General features: G+C 39.2%; 1 protein-coding gene across 1 annotated transcript in view; it reads right to left on the reverse strand.

Annotated features, from left to right (window-relative positions):
- The window catches only part of tnca (tenascin Ca), a 63,809-nt gene that overhangs the window by 24,663 nt on the left and 23,683 nt on the right, over positions 1-15,463 (reverse strand). Inside the window, exons 3-12 of the mRNA XM_084114091.1 lie at positions 12,803-14,116; positions 11,563-11,826; positions 10,293-10,408; positions 8,948-9,101; positions 7,248-7,517; positions 6,956-7,141; positions 5,835-5,924; positions 4,642-4,905; positions 2,524-2,916; positions 349-777 (exon numbers count right to left, since the gene is read on the reverse strand). Coding sequence (XP_083970217.1) covers positions 349-777; positions 2,524-2,916; positions 4,642-4,905; positions 5,835-5,924; positions 6,956-7,141; positions 7,248-7,517; positions 8,948-9,101; positions 10,293-10,408; positions 11,563-11,826; positions 12,803-14,116 — 3,480 coding nt within the window. The remainder of the gene's footprint in view (positions 1-348; positions 778-2,523; positions 2,917-4,641; positions 4,906-5,834; positions 5,925-6,955; positions 7,142-7,247; positions 7,518-8,947; positions 9,102-10,292; positions 10,409-11,562; positions 11,827-12,802; positions 14,117-15,463) is intronic.

Consider the following 15,463-nt stretch of genomic DNA (forward strand, 5'->3'; position numbering starts at 1 on the left):
CAATCCCGAACTGCTTCATATCACAGTCATGATAAAAGCATCGATGTATTCAGTCATCCATAAACATTATTAGATCGGTCGGCTTGACGTTGACGACAACATCCATAATTCTTAGCAAATGTTGCGTCATCAAACTACGCCTTTGTTATTGTAAGCGACCCCTAGTGGAGAAAAATTCCATACTGTGGCTTTAACATGCACAGAATATCGCTTGCAGGATTTGGGTTTGAACTAAGCCAAATTTCTTTCACAAGCCATCTTACGCCTGCGGAAATGCTCCTAAGATAAATGACATTAGTACTGTGATGGCGGATGACAGATGACTGTGGTTTCTGAAGATCCATGTACCTGTCTTGACGTGAACATTGACTGGTTGAGATTTTTCGCCCTTCTTCATCCCATATAAAGTAATGTCATAATGCATGCCAGCGGTCAGCCCATCAACATGGACCTGCCTGGCTTCTCCAGATACGTCAATAATGTGCTCTTTAGACTTATTCGACGTTGAGTTCAGCTCAACGATGAAGCTATCGAAGGCTCCTTCTGGAGCTGACCAAGATAGCCTCAAACTATTTCTGCTCACATCTGAGACTTTTAGGTCACTTGGAGGCCCTCGACTTGGGCCCTCAAGTTCATCACCTGAGGCTTCAGCTTTAAAATCTTCTGTTAAAAAAGTGGAGGTAGAGACTGCTGGTTGAACCTCCTTATGGAGGCTTGGTAGCATTGTTGAAACACTTTTGACGGTCAGAGCAACAACATCAGGAGAGGTAGACTGTGCTAGAGGAAAGTACATTCATTGCATTTAAGGTCAGAGATTAAAGACGGGACAGAATTAGAAGTGCTTTTGCTGTGTAACAAGTCATTGACTAAGTGCACAATTAACGGGGTCATGACAAGAGAAATCAAATTTGCCTTGATCTTTTGACATATAAGAGGTCTTTGTACCATTAAAACATCCTGAAAGTTTCAAAGCTTAAAAAGTTCTCGTTCTAAACAAAGCATTCATTTAATCAATAAAACGGGTCATTTCAGACAGAGTGACCAGAATGAAGGTTGAAAATTATAGTTTTTTTGCATATATATTTGTTACATTATAAGTCAACCTCAAGGAACACATTAAAACAATTGTCATGACCCCTTTAAAATATGACTATATTCACTTTAAACATACCATTAATCTCCTGTTTATCCTGGGAAGTGGTTCTTTGATTTGCTCCATTAATAATTGTAAAATAATTTCTACTGAAATCTCAAAAGTACATTTTATAATTCTTTTTGAATTAACATTATGAAGGTCAATCATATTCTGACTGGAATGCCATGAGGCTGTATTCATAAAATAGTTGCACCACTTTAACAGGTGGTATTTCATCCACATGTGTATGTCAGGGTTATTATATTTAACTAAGCATTTTCATTCATATATATTATATATTCAAAACATATTCCCCCCTCACTCTCTCAATGTGCACTGAGATTTGAGACACACTGCATGCGATAAAACTTAATTCACATGCAAATGATGTTACCAGTTCTTGAGCTATTGAAATCTGCATGCATGTATCTGAAAACATCTGGCATTAATGGCTATCATGAGCCATTAATTGCTGAAGTTTCCAAGTAGTCCACCAGAGTGGAAGTACATGGGACACTTCAGACTGATGGTCAATCCATGCAGACCTCGAGATGTTTTGAGGAAACGGCATGCATGAACTCAATTCGTTGTTAACTCTAACAAGTTAAACAATATTCTACCAATCAGTTTTCTCATGCATTCTCTTTTTTCACCACACAGTTTAGTTTGTTATGAGCATTAACTATTTTCTCCACTGAGATTTGTGGATAATCTTGTCATTTATAAACTTGGGCTAGGTGATATATTGAATATTTGCAATGTATATCAAAAAAAAAAAAAAAAAAAGAGTTAGAGTTCTATGCCTGAATCATTATTTGCTGGCAGCATGACGGCTCATGGAGGTCATGGAATTTTTTATGCATTTATGTAATTTTTAAGCAGCAAATGTTTGGTTCATTTTAATATTCAATAAATAATTATTACAATAATTCAAATTATTATATTATATTAAATGAATAATAAATAAATGTGGCATTTTTCCTTGTGTTAATTTAGCAAAAACAATTTTTAATGCAAAAATATTTATTGCATTAACAACCTGAATTGGCTTCAATTCATGTTAAAATAATGTCTCCTCTTATAAAAAAAATAAATGAAATGGTCAAAATTAAATACTGAATAGAGTAAAAAGAGTGAAAAATATACAAAGTATATATATAATTTTTTTTATTTTTGCTATATCATCCAGCCCAAATAAGCATCCATATCCTGATGCATCATCATCATGCATGTTTTTTGCTCTACCATTTGGTATATGGGAGCAGTTGCATATCATATATCATGCAAAATATGTCATTCCACTCTTAAACCTATGAGACCAAACATTTCTTAAAGTAGCAATGGCACGAAATCAAACAGATGACTTGAAACCCAAAGATAGTTTATACCTGTAACTGCTACTGCTTCTAGTAGTGAAGATCTTTGGTTATTGGATATTCCATAAAGCCTTACTTGGTACTCAGTGGAAGCCCTTAGACCTCGGATTTTAGTGTCATTCACCTCCGCATTGAGATGAACCTCCTTGTTCCATTTCCCTGAGAAATCTTTAAGTTCTACAGTGTAACTATCATAGCCAATGTGCAAATTTGACTCCCACGAAAGATCAAATCCATCGGATGTGACATTGGACACGGTCAAGGTGCCGGTCGGATCCTCGTATCCACTCCCAGAGAACCGGCTCTCTGAGTTGTCGAGAGGCACAAAGCTAGTGACATTGTCGTCGGTGCCTTTGGCTGAACCGAGCTCAGGAAATGTGTTCGCTAGATAAAAAGTGAAAGATGCTACAAAAAAAAGACAAAAACATTTGAAACTGGGCAACAACGGATGAAACCTCATGAAAAGAGCATGATCACACGTGCAAATCCCTTCATTCAAGAACAAATATGATTGACTATCATCTAGACAGATGAATCAAATTAATGCCAGCAAAAAGCCCTCACACTGTTCCCTTACCAGGTGCAACACAATACGTTTCCTGAAAGTGAAAAATGCTGCATGATGCCACAAAACCGCAAAGAATCTGATCATATTTGATGTTTATACACAGCTGTGTGGAGAGAGATTTGTGTTCGGGCATATTCAGAAAGTCAGATTTACAGATTTACTGGTGTCGCAGCTGGTTTGGACACAGTGTTAATTAGTTATGACAGGAAACATTCTTCACGCAAGTGCACAAATGCAAACAATGCACTACAGCAAGTATGCAGATCTGTTGAACCTACTTAAAGGAACAAGCCAACTTTTTGGGACTTTAGCTTATTCTCCGTATCCCCCAGAGTTAGATAAGTCCATACGTACCCTTCTCATCTCCGTGCGTGACGTAACTCTGTCTGACGCACCCACCGCTAGCCTAGCTTAGCACAAAGACTGGAGGTAAATGGCTCCAGCTAGCATACTGCTCCGGTAAATGGAGCCGTTTACCTCCAGTCTTTGTGCTAAGCTAGGCTAGCGGTGGGTGCGTCAGACAGAGTTACGGCACGCACGGAGATGAAAAAGGTATGTATGGACTTATCTAACTCTGGGGGATACGGTGAATAAGCTAAAGTCCCAAAAAGTCGGCGTGTTCCTTTAACACACGCTGTACTGGGGATGACGATAAAGTTTCTGCCATGTGTGTGTCATGTTATGATTCTATCCACCTTATATTTCAATGCAGAGGTAAGCTATTTTCTGTGAATGTGAACTTAATTACTGGCTCAAAGTGAATAACAACACTATTGTCTTCTGTAGAGCTGCTTATAGGTGAATTGTACTAATTTCGCAATTGAATAACTTTACACAGTTATTGAACTGAACTGAATCAACACTGACGTGAGCTGAATAATTACACTATCATTGCATCATTGAATCATTATTTTCCTGTTTATCACTGTAAAGCTGCTTTGAAACAATCTGTATTGTATAAAGAGCTATAAAAATAACTGAAATAAAAAAAACAATAAATGACTTGAATGTGCGATTGAATGTTTTGATTCATTATCGGTTATAGTTAAATAATATTAATTGCTAGCACTCCTTATTTGTAAGTTGCTTTAGATACAAGCATCTGCTAAATGAATCATTTAAATAATATCAGTTTGCAATATCAAGCAGACTGTTTTGCACAGCTAAAATAACTGGAATTGGCTGGCATGGAAAGCCTTGCACCCACACCAACTCTTACATTAAAAATAAGGTGGATAAACATGCTCTTAACTTTAGATAACTCGCCTACCAAGTAGAGAAAACTGACAGCAAAAGGAAAACATTAATGCATGCTAAAGCAATCCTTGCAATGTTGATAATTACATTGCGGTATGAATTGCATTGACACATTTTGGAATGCTTCCAAAATTAAACGTAGCTGAATGTTTCATGCCTAAAACTGATGAACAAATATTTTGGGGGAAAAAAACATGCATATAAATGTTAGTCATGATCATTTTCACAATCTCTTGTCCACACCTGCAAACAGAACAATGACATTATCATGTTGCAAAAGCAAACAAAAGTAAGGAAGCCCTCACCTGTGGATACGGTTACAGTGGCTGGAGCACTTCTTTTCCGTGCGCGTTCGGCCACGAGGGTGACGGTGTAGCGCATGCCAGGAGTCAGGCCGGCCAGCGTGTGTGTGGTGGCAGTAGCAGGCAGCTCCAGCTCTTCCCGTCGCCCGTCGGCAGACACAAACGTCAGCCTGTAGGTGGAGATCTTGGCCCGGGGTCTCTTCCAGACCAGCTCCAGGGTGGTTTCAGTGGAGGCTCGCACTTCCAGGTCTCGTGGTGGATCCAGATCTATGTGGGTGGAGGTTCAAAACACAGCACAGAAGATTCATCGTCATTCAAGAGAATGGAGTCAAGAAGACTGAAGAGATAAAGACTAGTCTGTCTCATGTCATTTCCAACCTGGGAGTCTTTTTGTTGTAGGAGGTTTTTAGGATAATCTTTGTTTGTGTTCCATATAATAAACATGAGCCAGGTGTTATCAAGATAAAAATAAAAAAAACACCATAAAAGTGTTCACTATATAGCAGTGCAAAACATGATCCATGGATGAAAGTCATACTGGTTGAAAAGAGAACATAAGAGGAGTAAATGAGGACATAATGTAAATTTCTGGGTACAATTATATTCATGTTATTGTTCTTGGTATAACTCTTGGTAGGCATCTTTATAAACAGCCTGTATTTAAACAAAGTGTAATGTAAACTACTGTTTTTGAAAGAAGATTCTTTTGCTCAGCAAGGCTGCATTTATTTGATCAAAAATACTGTCAATAATTGTGAAATATTATAATATTTAAAAGTAATTGTTTTCTATATGAATATATTTTAAAATGTAATTTATTCCTGTGATGCAAAGCTGAATTTTCAGCTTCATTCCTCCAGTCTTCAGTGTCACATGATCCTTCAGAAATCATTCTAATATGATGATTTGCTGCTCAAGAAACATTTATAATCAATGTTGAAAACAGCTGTTGCTGCTTTATATTTTTGTCGAAACTGTGATACTTTTTTCAGGATCCTCTGATGAATAGAAAGTTAAAAACAACAGCATTTATTTGAAATATAAATCTTTTGTAACATTATACATGTTTTTCTTAACTGTCACTTTTGATCAATTTAATGCACCCTTGCAGGATAAAAGTATCAATATCTTTCAAATAAAAAAAAATTGATCCCAAACCTTTGAACGGTCGCTCATATAAAGAGAAGAGATCTCACCGGTCAGTGCATTGGTGGTGGCCGGCTCACTCTCTCTCTCATTCTGAACGGCTGTGACTCCAATGCCGTACTCCGTTCCAGGCTTCAGGCCTACGGCACACAAAATCCGTTAATCCAGAAGATGAAACTCTAAACTGATGCATTTTCAAGCAGGGAACAAGGGGGAAATTCTGAGTTATGACATCTCTATGGGAACATTTTCACTTCTTCATGCGAATTTCTTCAAATAATCCTTTTGATTTTATACAATGCATCATTTTTAAGCACTTAGTAGTCTGCACATCAGCAAACAAAGTGCACTTTCCAGGAGTTCGAAACAAGTTGCATCTGTGACAAATCAAAATCTTGTTTACAGTATGGGTTTAAAAACAGAAATGTGCAGTTTCTATTTTTGTTAGAGCATGTTTTATTCTTTCTTTAAAATGTTTTTGAGTAAATAATACATTATTTTTTGGGATGATCTTTCTCTTTTATCTTTGTTCATATTGTGCAAAAATCACAGCAGAAGTTATTGGATATAACTGACATGACCTTTTTTATTTTACAACTCTAGTTTCAAGTTAAAACATAAATTGTTTGTCTCTTGTGGCAATGCTTTCTTATCGTGTATTTTAATGTTTGTGTTGCCACGTTTTTGTCTTTTTTTTCCCCCAGACTAAATTACAAAATCACAATCAACACACTGCTAAAAATTATTTGCTTGCTTAGTATTTTTATCTGGATTTCCATTTCAAATTTATAAAAATTAAATAAATTAGGGGGAAAATAACTTAAGATATTAAGTCTCGTTTTCTGACAAATTGATCAAAATTAAGTGAGTTTATGACAAAATATCTGCCAATGGAGAAAGAGACAATCTTGTTTTCCCTTTGAATTAAGTTTATTTTTCTTACTCTATTGACAGACATTTGTCAAATATAGTCACAAATGTATTTAACTTTTTAGAAAACAAGATTTAATACCTTCCGTTATTTTGCTTCTTAAGTAAATGTATCTTAATTTATGAATGTTTTAGATATTTGCACTAGAACAAAATGACAAAAATACAGATTAAGAATAATTCTTTGCAATGCAACTAGTAAATAAAATGCAGTTCTCAGTAACAGCAGTATCAGTGTTACCTGTAATTGTGGCCCATGTCGTGTCTCCTGCTCTTCTAGGGAACATGTCTTCACCATGAGCACCTCCTGCGATCGGTCCGTACTTGATACGGTATCCGTCGACGGATGAGCGGCTGTTTTTCCATTCCACTGTGATGCTGTTGTCAGTCTGATCAACAGCTTTAAGGTCACTGGGGGCATCCAGGCCTGGGACACACAGAAATCCATCCCAGCATCAGTAAAACATTGGTTTGGCTGAGTTAAGTGACAAACTCCTGATAAACGAAATATTTTATTCGTAGAGTGATCATACCTGTGGTGAAGCTTTCAGAGATGGGCTCGCTGGTCAAATCTCCCCTTCTAGAACTGAGAGACACTCTGTATTCAGTGTCGGGTTTCAGGTCTTCCAGGCTGTACTGCGTGTCTTTGGCCGAGAGGTCGACATCACGATGGACTAACGGGTCTGTGCTTGGCCCGTACGAAACCCTGAAGCCGTCCACCTGAGACACAGGCCTGGACCAGGAGATCACTGCCGACCTGTCAGTCACATCGCTAACATCAATCTGTCCTGGAGAATCGATTCCTTCAGCAAAAGGAGGGATATGTGGTTATACTTACAATGATATTCAGTTAAAATAACATTGTCTCAGGTTGTGTGTTCATTCACTCGCCGAGCGCTCTTGTCTCGTGTGTTTTGCTCTGTGTATCATGGCTGGTTTTATCGGCCGTGTGCTTTCATGTTTTGAGTTCTCATTAGCTGCATGTTCATGTTTAGTTTGAGCATATGGCTTGAGATTGTGCTTGTGTTTTTGAGTTGTTTGGTGTGAGCACATGGCTTGTCATGTATGTTTCTATGTGTCATGTGCTCTCCTGTCTATTGTCTTTTTATCTGATTATTGTTCATTTGCCCTCCTGTCCTCCCTCGTCACCTTCACCTGTTTGCTGCTCTATTTATTTTCGATGTCTGCATCCGAAATCGCATACTTCCCTACTAAATAGTAGGCGAAAAACCATATGTGACAAAAGAAGTATGTCCGAATTTGTAGTAAAGAGTAGGCGAATAGTCCCCGGATGACCTACTACTTCCAGTGGGATTCTGAAGTGTGCATAAGATTGACACTTTTTTAATCCCATGAGGCCACGTGAGAGGATTTGTAAATGGCAGTGAAGCGACGTAACTGACGCTGGTAGGTCACATGATAATGACAACATTGCAGATGTAGTACGTCCAGATTACATTCATACTCATACTATATAGAACGTTTTTTTTTGCGGCCATTAAGTAATTATGTATATATGTATTTATTTATATGATTTGAATATACACCTCTCCCACAGCAAGACACACGATTTGAGGAATCAAATCAAATGCACACTGCAGCTTAATATGTCGTGTAAAGGGTTAATTCAAATGAATAAACTAGACTATAAACTTGTCAATGCCTACAAAATTCGTTCATGCAGTAAATATGCACTGAAAAGCACATTTCACCCTAAATGGATTGACCTCACCATGACAGATATATCCAGATCTAGAAATCTGAGCACTTTACAGGCAGTAAAATGGGAAACTACACTAACTACTGTCAGAAATCAGGGGCCTTTTGAAACCAAAACACGCCTTATTGGTTGTTATCGAGGATTGCATGTGTGCAAAGGCTGTAAATGTCAAGCCAGACACATGGATCTTCCAGATTTCTCACAGTCGAGCACAGAATTGGGCTGTTAAAGCTCTGCGGGCCGGCACACACTGGATGTTTCATTTAGTTAAATGATGGCCTCTATTCTTCTTGGCCTTTCCAAACAGCAGGCGTTCAAATTCTTTACTGCTGAGCTAGTTTCACCTTTGACCTCCAACACTTTAGAGCCGTTTCCCAGATGTAGATTAAGCCAAACTCTGCAGTCAATTACAGCACAGATCAAAAGCGACGCCTTCAACATTTACTTCAATATTGAAATGGGATCATGACACAGACAATAAACAAGAGCTTTGCTTTAGAGAAGGATCATTACTTGTCACTACAGTCGAGCTTATTTCGGGTCCTCTGGTGTTGTTCTTTATGACGGACAAAGTGACTTCGTATTCCTGTCCCGGCCCGAGTCCTGGTTGCTCAAAGCTGGTCTGGGAAGGTGTCAGGCTGTTCACGATCTTCCCGTTTTCTTCCTTCTGTTATGGAGAAGACGGAAGAATATTCCTTTAGTCATGATTGTTTCTGCAAAAAGTATGAGATACTGTAAATGTTCTCTTAAATCTGAATTTTGTGTCATGCAATTTCGCCTCTCAAGTGAGTTTATCTTGTTTTAAGGATTCCGATTTTTTGTATTGGAAAACGTACCAAAAAAAGTCATATAATTAATCAAATCTCATAACTCCATGGGCATTTTTATAATGAATATAGTATTTCTAGGTATGCCAAGATCTAAAATATTTTATCAAGAAGGAATTTGAGTAAAAAAAATCCTTGGTTAAAAAAAATAATGTGTTCTTCTAATATTGTTGTAGACAATGGAGTCAAAAAGGCTGAAACCCACTGAACTTGATGACCTCAAATCTAATAGACGTGTACCAAAAGTCCAACTGTGAGTCTATATTTATACCCGTTATTGGCAGTCATGATTTGACAGAGAAAACGTGTCATGCAAAAGTTGACAGTTTCCTAAATGCTGGTGGCATGAAACAACAGAACTGAAAGTGAGCAGTAAGTTCAAACATCTGGGATTTCTGGAGCACCATTAAAGCGAGTCTTAATAGAGACTTTATGGTTCAAGGATGGTTCTTTTTAATGGCTCCTTAAATGAGTGTATGAGCTCATGGCCGCCTGTAACTCTGACTCAAATGGAGAAAATGCCCATTCGCATCACTTCTAACGAACAGTGATTAAATTGTCCATTACTCTGTTTTAAATACGAGAGAGAGAGGGACTCTGAAACCAGCCGCATGACCGTATAACCCTGGCACCCAGGACCGCGTTTAGAAAAAAAGAAAACGCTGTGTGAACAACTTACCGCAGTAAATCTGCTGACCTAAAGGTTGACATGTTATGTTCTACCAGCTTGTACAGAAATAAATTTTTACTATTAGTTTTAAGGCAAGTTATTAAAGTGTTTCAAGATATTTCAACACTTTTCTCGCACTTTGCTTTAAAGAATGTGGCTCCAAAAATGTTCATGTCCTGAGAAGATGTTTTTACGAAGTTAATGACACTGACCGAAATACCTTTGCCTAGTAAGGCATCAAAAATATATATTGCATCTAGTCTTTCCACCAGTTTTTTTTTCTTTAGTCTGAACAGCCAGATAAATACTGGTAAGTGCGTAGATAAAAAAGCCTTCAACATTATCTCCCATTGACACTAACCGTGTTACGAAAGTTGAGCTCCCAGCCGTCAAAATGAATGTTCAGCTGGTCCCACAAAACTTCCACAGACGTATCAGTGATGGATTTAAACTTCAGGCCCTCAGGCTGCGGTAGATCTGTAGGGAAAGAGCGCAGGTTTATTAGCCGAGGATCATGACATTCATTCAAGTTTATTAGCAGTGTTCAGTGCCTGGATTCAAGAGGTTTACCTGTGCAAATGTATAGTGGCTCAATGGATAAGTTCCTAATGCTGTTTAGACAGTTTTGCATGTGCAATGACAAGTTTGACCAACTTTACTGTCAGTGTTAAATATTTTTCTGGGTTTACAAGGGCTTCTCAATGAACTACTATCATTATGCTTTGAGCAACACACTTCACTCCAAATTGTTCCAAACTTTCCCTATAATTTGTGAGCTGTAAGCTGCTTTGAATAAAAGAATCAGCTAAATGACAATAGAAAGAGGAAGTGACACTGAAAGCAGTACAACAAATACTATCATGATAGATATACTGTATATATATTTTATAATCTTTTACATTAAGCATTGCAGTAATGAGAATATAAAAATTAAAGTTTAATTTTGATGATATAGCTATGAGAGCTGGGGTGAGAGGAAATGCTTAACTGTCATAATTATAAACAATTATTAATTAATTATGGAATTAAATTAATTCTTAATTAATTATTAATTGTGTTATGTTATTTTATATTATTTATTATGTTATTATAACTGTATTAGTATTATTAATAAAAATGTATTAAAATAAAATAAAAAATACCTAGAAAATAAAAGATAATAAAAAAAATCCTAAAAAGTAATAATGATGAAAAATATTAACAGCCCAAAAAAAGATTTTTATTTATTTTTAGAGTGAATTTTGCCATTTTCTTGACATGTTTCATAACTTGTACTCCTAAACTAATGGAAAACATCAAAATAATATGACAAAAGACAAAATATGAGATACATTTTTCTCCTAAATCAGACTTTTGTCTCATGCAGTTTTGCCTTGATTCAGATTTTATTTTTTTTTGTCTGGAAAAGACAAAAAAATTAAATAATTAGTATTATTGGATAGATGTTAGTTATGAGAATACTGAACTGCAACAGACCGCATTTGGAATTCCAGTGTTAGACAAAATTATATATATATATATATATAATATATATATATTTATATATAAAAACATTTGTTTCACCACAAAGTGTGCAGGTGCGTATAGTGATTGCACGTGTGTGTAATGTTGACCAGAGCGTGTGGACGTACGTGTGGCCACTCTGGCACTGACGGGAACACTCCTCTTGTTGTTGAGGACGGCATAGACGCTGATCGAGTATTCGATCCCAGGCTCCAGCTCAGAGACGGTGGCAGACGTCCGATCTCCAGGCACTCGGAAGTCTAACTGCAGGCCGCCTGGTGAAGTCGGGATGTACGTGACTAAATACTCCGTCACCAGCATCTCGTTCTTCCATGTGAGGTTCACCTTCTCTGTGGTTACATCTGTGACGGTCAGGTCTTCCGGTGGTGAGACTGGGAAAGATATTAAGGCTCATTTACGTCACAGATGTTGAGAAACCGAACGACCTTTAGTGCCAAGTGGTTGGAAAACTGTCCATGTTTCCATTGTGGTGACCCGCATTCATCCAATCAAACTATGGAGAGGTTTCAATAAAGCTACACAGAGTAAATAATCTTTTGTTTCTTATTCATGGTCCTCTATGTAAATCTATTTCACAGGCACACATATGGTATTAGTCAATAAATGAGTTTATAATTAGCCGAATAAACCTACTGCTGTTTTAGTCCTCAGTGTTAATCTACAAAAGACAAAGAGAAAATCACTCACTGCTCTTGACTGAATGACTTTTGTAACTTTAATTATGATTAATTTATATTTTATACTGTGAAGACTATACAGTGTAATTTTACATTTGATTACTTTATTCAATTTCTGTTCCTGGAAATTTTGATATTTCACTGGTGTCTTAAAATTTGAAAAAATGATAAAATATAATAATGTAAAAAATGAACAGTGAAAAAACAGAAGATCCTACAAAAAAATGTAACAGGCATAATTAGCCATGGAAATAACTTAAGAATATCTATTTGCTAAGTGATAAGCTCAATTCATATTCTTTTGGTTTCTCTGCCCAATATTTTAACGTTCTGGAAAAATTGATATTGGTGCATCCCTAAAAAATACAGTAAAAACATTAATATTGTGAAAGACAATGTGAAAAATTAGAAACATTGCCTTAGCAACTAGTTTAAATAAAAAGTTTAAGCATTAAGCAAAAACATTTTATTTTAGTCCAGTTAACATTTATTTTATTTCATCAAACACTTTTTAATGGTTTTAGTTTTAATTTTAGTTTTAGTTCAAAACAATAAACATTCCAAAAAAATTTTTTTTTTATAAAATACTAAACTTTAAAACAGAAAATATAATCATAAAAATGAATGCAAATTAAAAACAAAACAGAATATCTGCTATTATAAGATTCACCTTCTGAGCAGTCCTCGCCGATGTAGCCTTCATCACAAACGCAGAGGCCGTCCACACATTGGCCCACTCCCTTGCATTCATTCGGACAGCTTCTTTCTCCACAGGCATCTCCAACGAATCCCTCATCGCACACACATTTCCCTTTGACGCAGCGCCCGCGGTCGTTGCAGTTTCCAGGACAGGTGGAAACGGAGCAGTCCTGACCCTCAAACCCCTCCTGGCAAACACACTGGCCGTCCACGCAGCGTCCATGGCCGAGACAGTCATTGGGACACTTCTTTTGAGCGCAGTCCTCTCCGGTGAAGCCTTCGTCGCAAACGCACTGCCCTGCGACGCAGCGTCCACGGTTCAGGCACTTGCTCGGGCAGCTCAATTCACTGCAGTCTTCGCCTGCGAAGTTTGCAAAGCAAACGCACTTCCCGTCCACGCACTGGCCTCGACCGTAGCAGTCCGACGGGCAGCTTTTGATGCTGCAGTCCTCGCCGCCAAAGCCCTCTTCGCAAACACACTGCCCGTTAACGCAACGCCCACGATTATTGCAGTTATTAGGGCAGCTGAGCTCTGAGCAATCGTGGCCTTGGAAGCCAACGTCGCATTCGCACCGACCGTCTATGCAGCGACCTCGGTTGTTGCAGTTGTCCGGGCATGAGAGCTTCCCGCAGTCCTCTCCGAGGAAGCCCATGTCGCAAATACACACTCCGTTAAAGCAGCGTCCCCTTTCGTTGCAGTTGTTCGGACAGGTTAAGCTGGAACAGTCCTCGCCTGTGTACCCGGCGTCACATACACAGCGGCCATCAATGCAGAAACCTCGTCCTGAGCAGTCGTTCAGACAAGAGAGTGTCCCACAGTCTTCTCCGGTGAAGCCTTTATCACAGTAACAGGTCCCGTTGTCGCATCGTCCGCGGTCGTAGCAGTCATTCGGGCAGATGAGCTCGGAGCAGTCGAAGCCAGTCCAGGGTTCGTCGCAGACGCACTCACTATCAACGCAGCGCCCGCGTCCCAAACAGTTGTTGAGGCAATCCGTCTCTGTGCAATCTTCCCCAGAGAAGCCTTCATCGCAGACACACGCTCCATCAACGCAACGCCCGTTCTCGCCGCAGTCGACCAGACAGGTTTCCAAGCTGCAGTCCTCACCCGTGAAGCCTTTGAAACACTCACACTTCCCGTCAACGCAGCGGCCCTGGTCGCTGCAGTCTCTGGGACAGACGGGAACGGTACAGTTGGGGCCCTTCCATCCGGGAGCACAGACACAGCTGCAGGTTTCAGTGCTGTAGTTTCCACGGCCGCTGCAGTAGGGCTTCGTTCCTACAGCCCCTAAAGAATCAGGAGATACGTGTATTTACATTTATGCATTTGGCAGATGCTAGTATCCATCAAGGTATACATTTGATCAGTTCACACATTCCCGGTGAATGGAACCCATGACCTTGGCGTTGCTGGCACCATGCTCTGCTAGTTGAGCTACATACGTATATGCAATTTTCAATTATGGAAATATCATTGCCAAATAGCATTTGCTAAGGAAGAGGCATGTAAACATTAATGCACTTTAAAAGCGCCATGACCTCCTATTTAGAAGTTGTACAGGTTTGCCAAAGTATATTGCAAAGAGTTACATGATTACGCCACATGTAGACTTTAGCATTAGACATAGTGACTTTATAGATTACTGATTATGTTATTTGTTTATTATGTATCTGAGGATGGATAAATGAATGAATAAATACATATTTTTCTCTATGCTAACAAACAAACAATTATTTTATGATTTAAATTAATTCTGTAAATAAGGATGGTAATTAAATGTTCCCTTTCAAGGGAACTCGCGTTGCGTCGAGTTTGACGCTATGGGAACGCTTTGCGTGATGACGTCTTGAAGCACATGTAAAATCAGTCCAATGGTGTAGCGGGACGTCAGAGGCGGGTGACGTCACGTACCAGGAAGCTATAAAAGCCGGCCTGAAGCAGGAAACAACAGCTTTCTGAGTCTTCAGTAGCGCTCTGTGTTGAAATCTGTCTGTCTTATTTGGTGTTGTCTGATATATATATATTATTCAGTATGGCGAGCAAGCAGCAGTTTAGAGTGTGTGTCCATCCCTGCCCGCGTTATTTAACGGGAGGTGACACACACACTCTTTGTGTTGTTTGTTTGGGAGAGGAGCATGCCCAGTCAGCACTCGAGGGTGGTGACTGTGAGCATTGCTGTGCGCTTCCTTTGCGTACGCTCCGATCCCGCTTGGCTCGGTTCAATCCCGACCACGTTCCCCAGGGCTTTGGTCCCGCCGCTGCCGAGGCACGGCGTCGATCTCAGACCTGGGGTTCGCAGATGGATCTGTCAGTGGATGTTGAGACGGGCTCTGCCTTATCTCAGCATCCTTCTGATAGATCCAGTGCCTCTCATCAGGGTGTGGAAGCACGCGCTGCGGTTTCTTCCCCCCCGGTGGAGGCACCAGTACTGCAATTGTCCAGCTCTGAGGAGCTGGACGTTGTTAGTATTGAAGCTGAGTCTGAGGATTCGCCACCTCAGTCTCACGCTTTTGAGGAATTGCTCGATGTTGTCACTAGAGCAGTTCACAGATTATCTATTGAGTGGCCAGAGGATAGGCAGGACGTTCGTTCGAAAAGCAAGCTCGACGAACGCTTCCTGCCATCTCGTACACA

The sequence above is a fragment of the Abramis brama genome (genome assembly GCF_963993115.1).
Source record: "Abramis brama genome assembly, chromosome: 5".
In the NCBI taxonomy this organism is placed as follows: Eukaryota; Metazoa; Chordata; class Actinopteri; order Cypriniformes; family Leuciscidae; genus Abramis; species Abramis brama.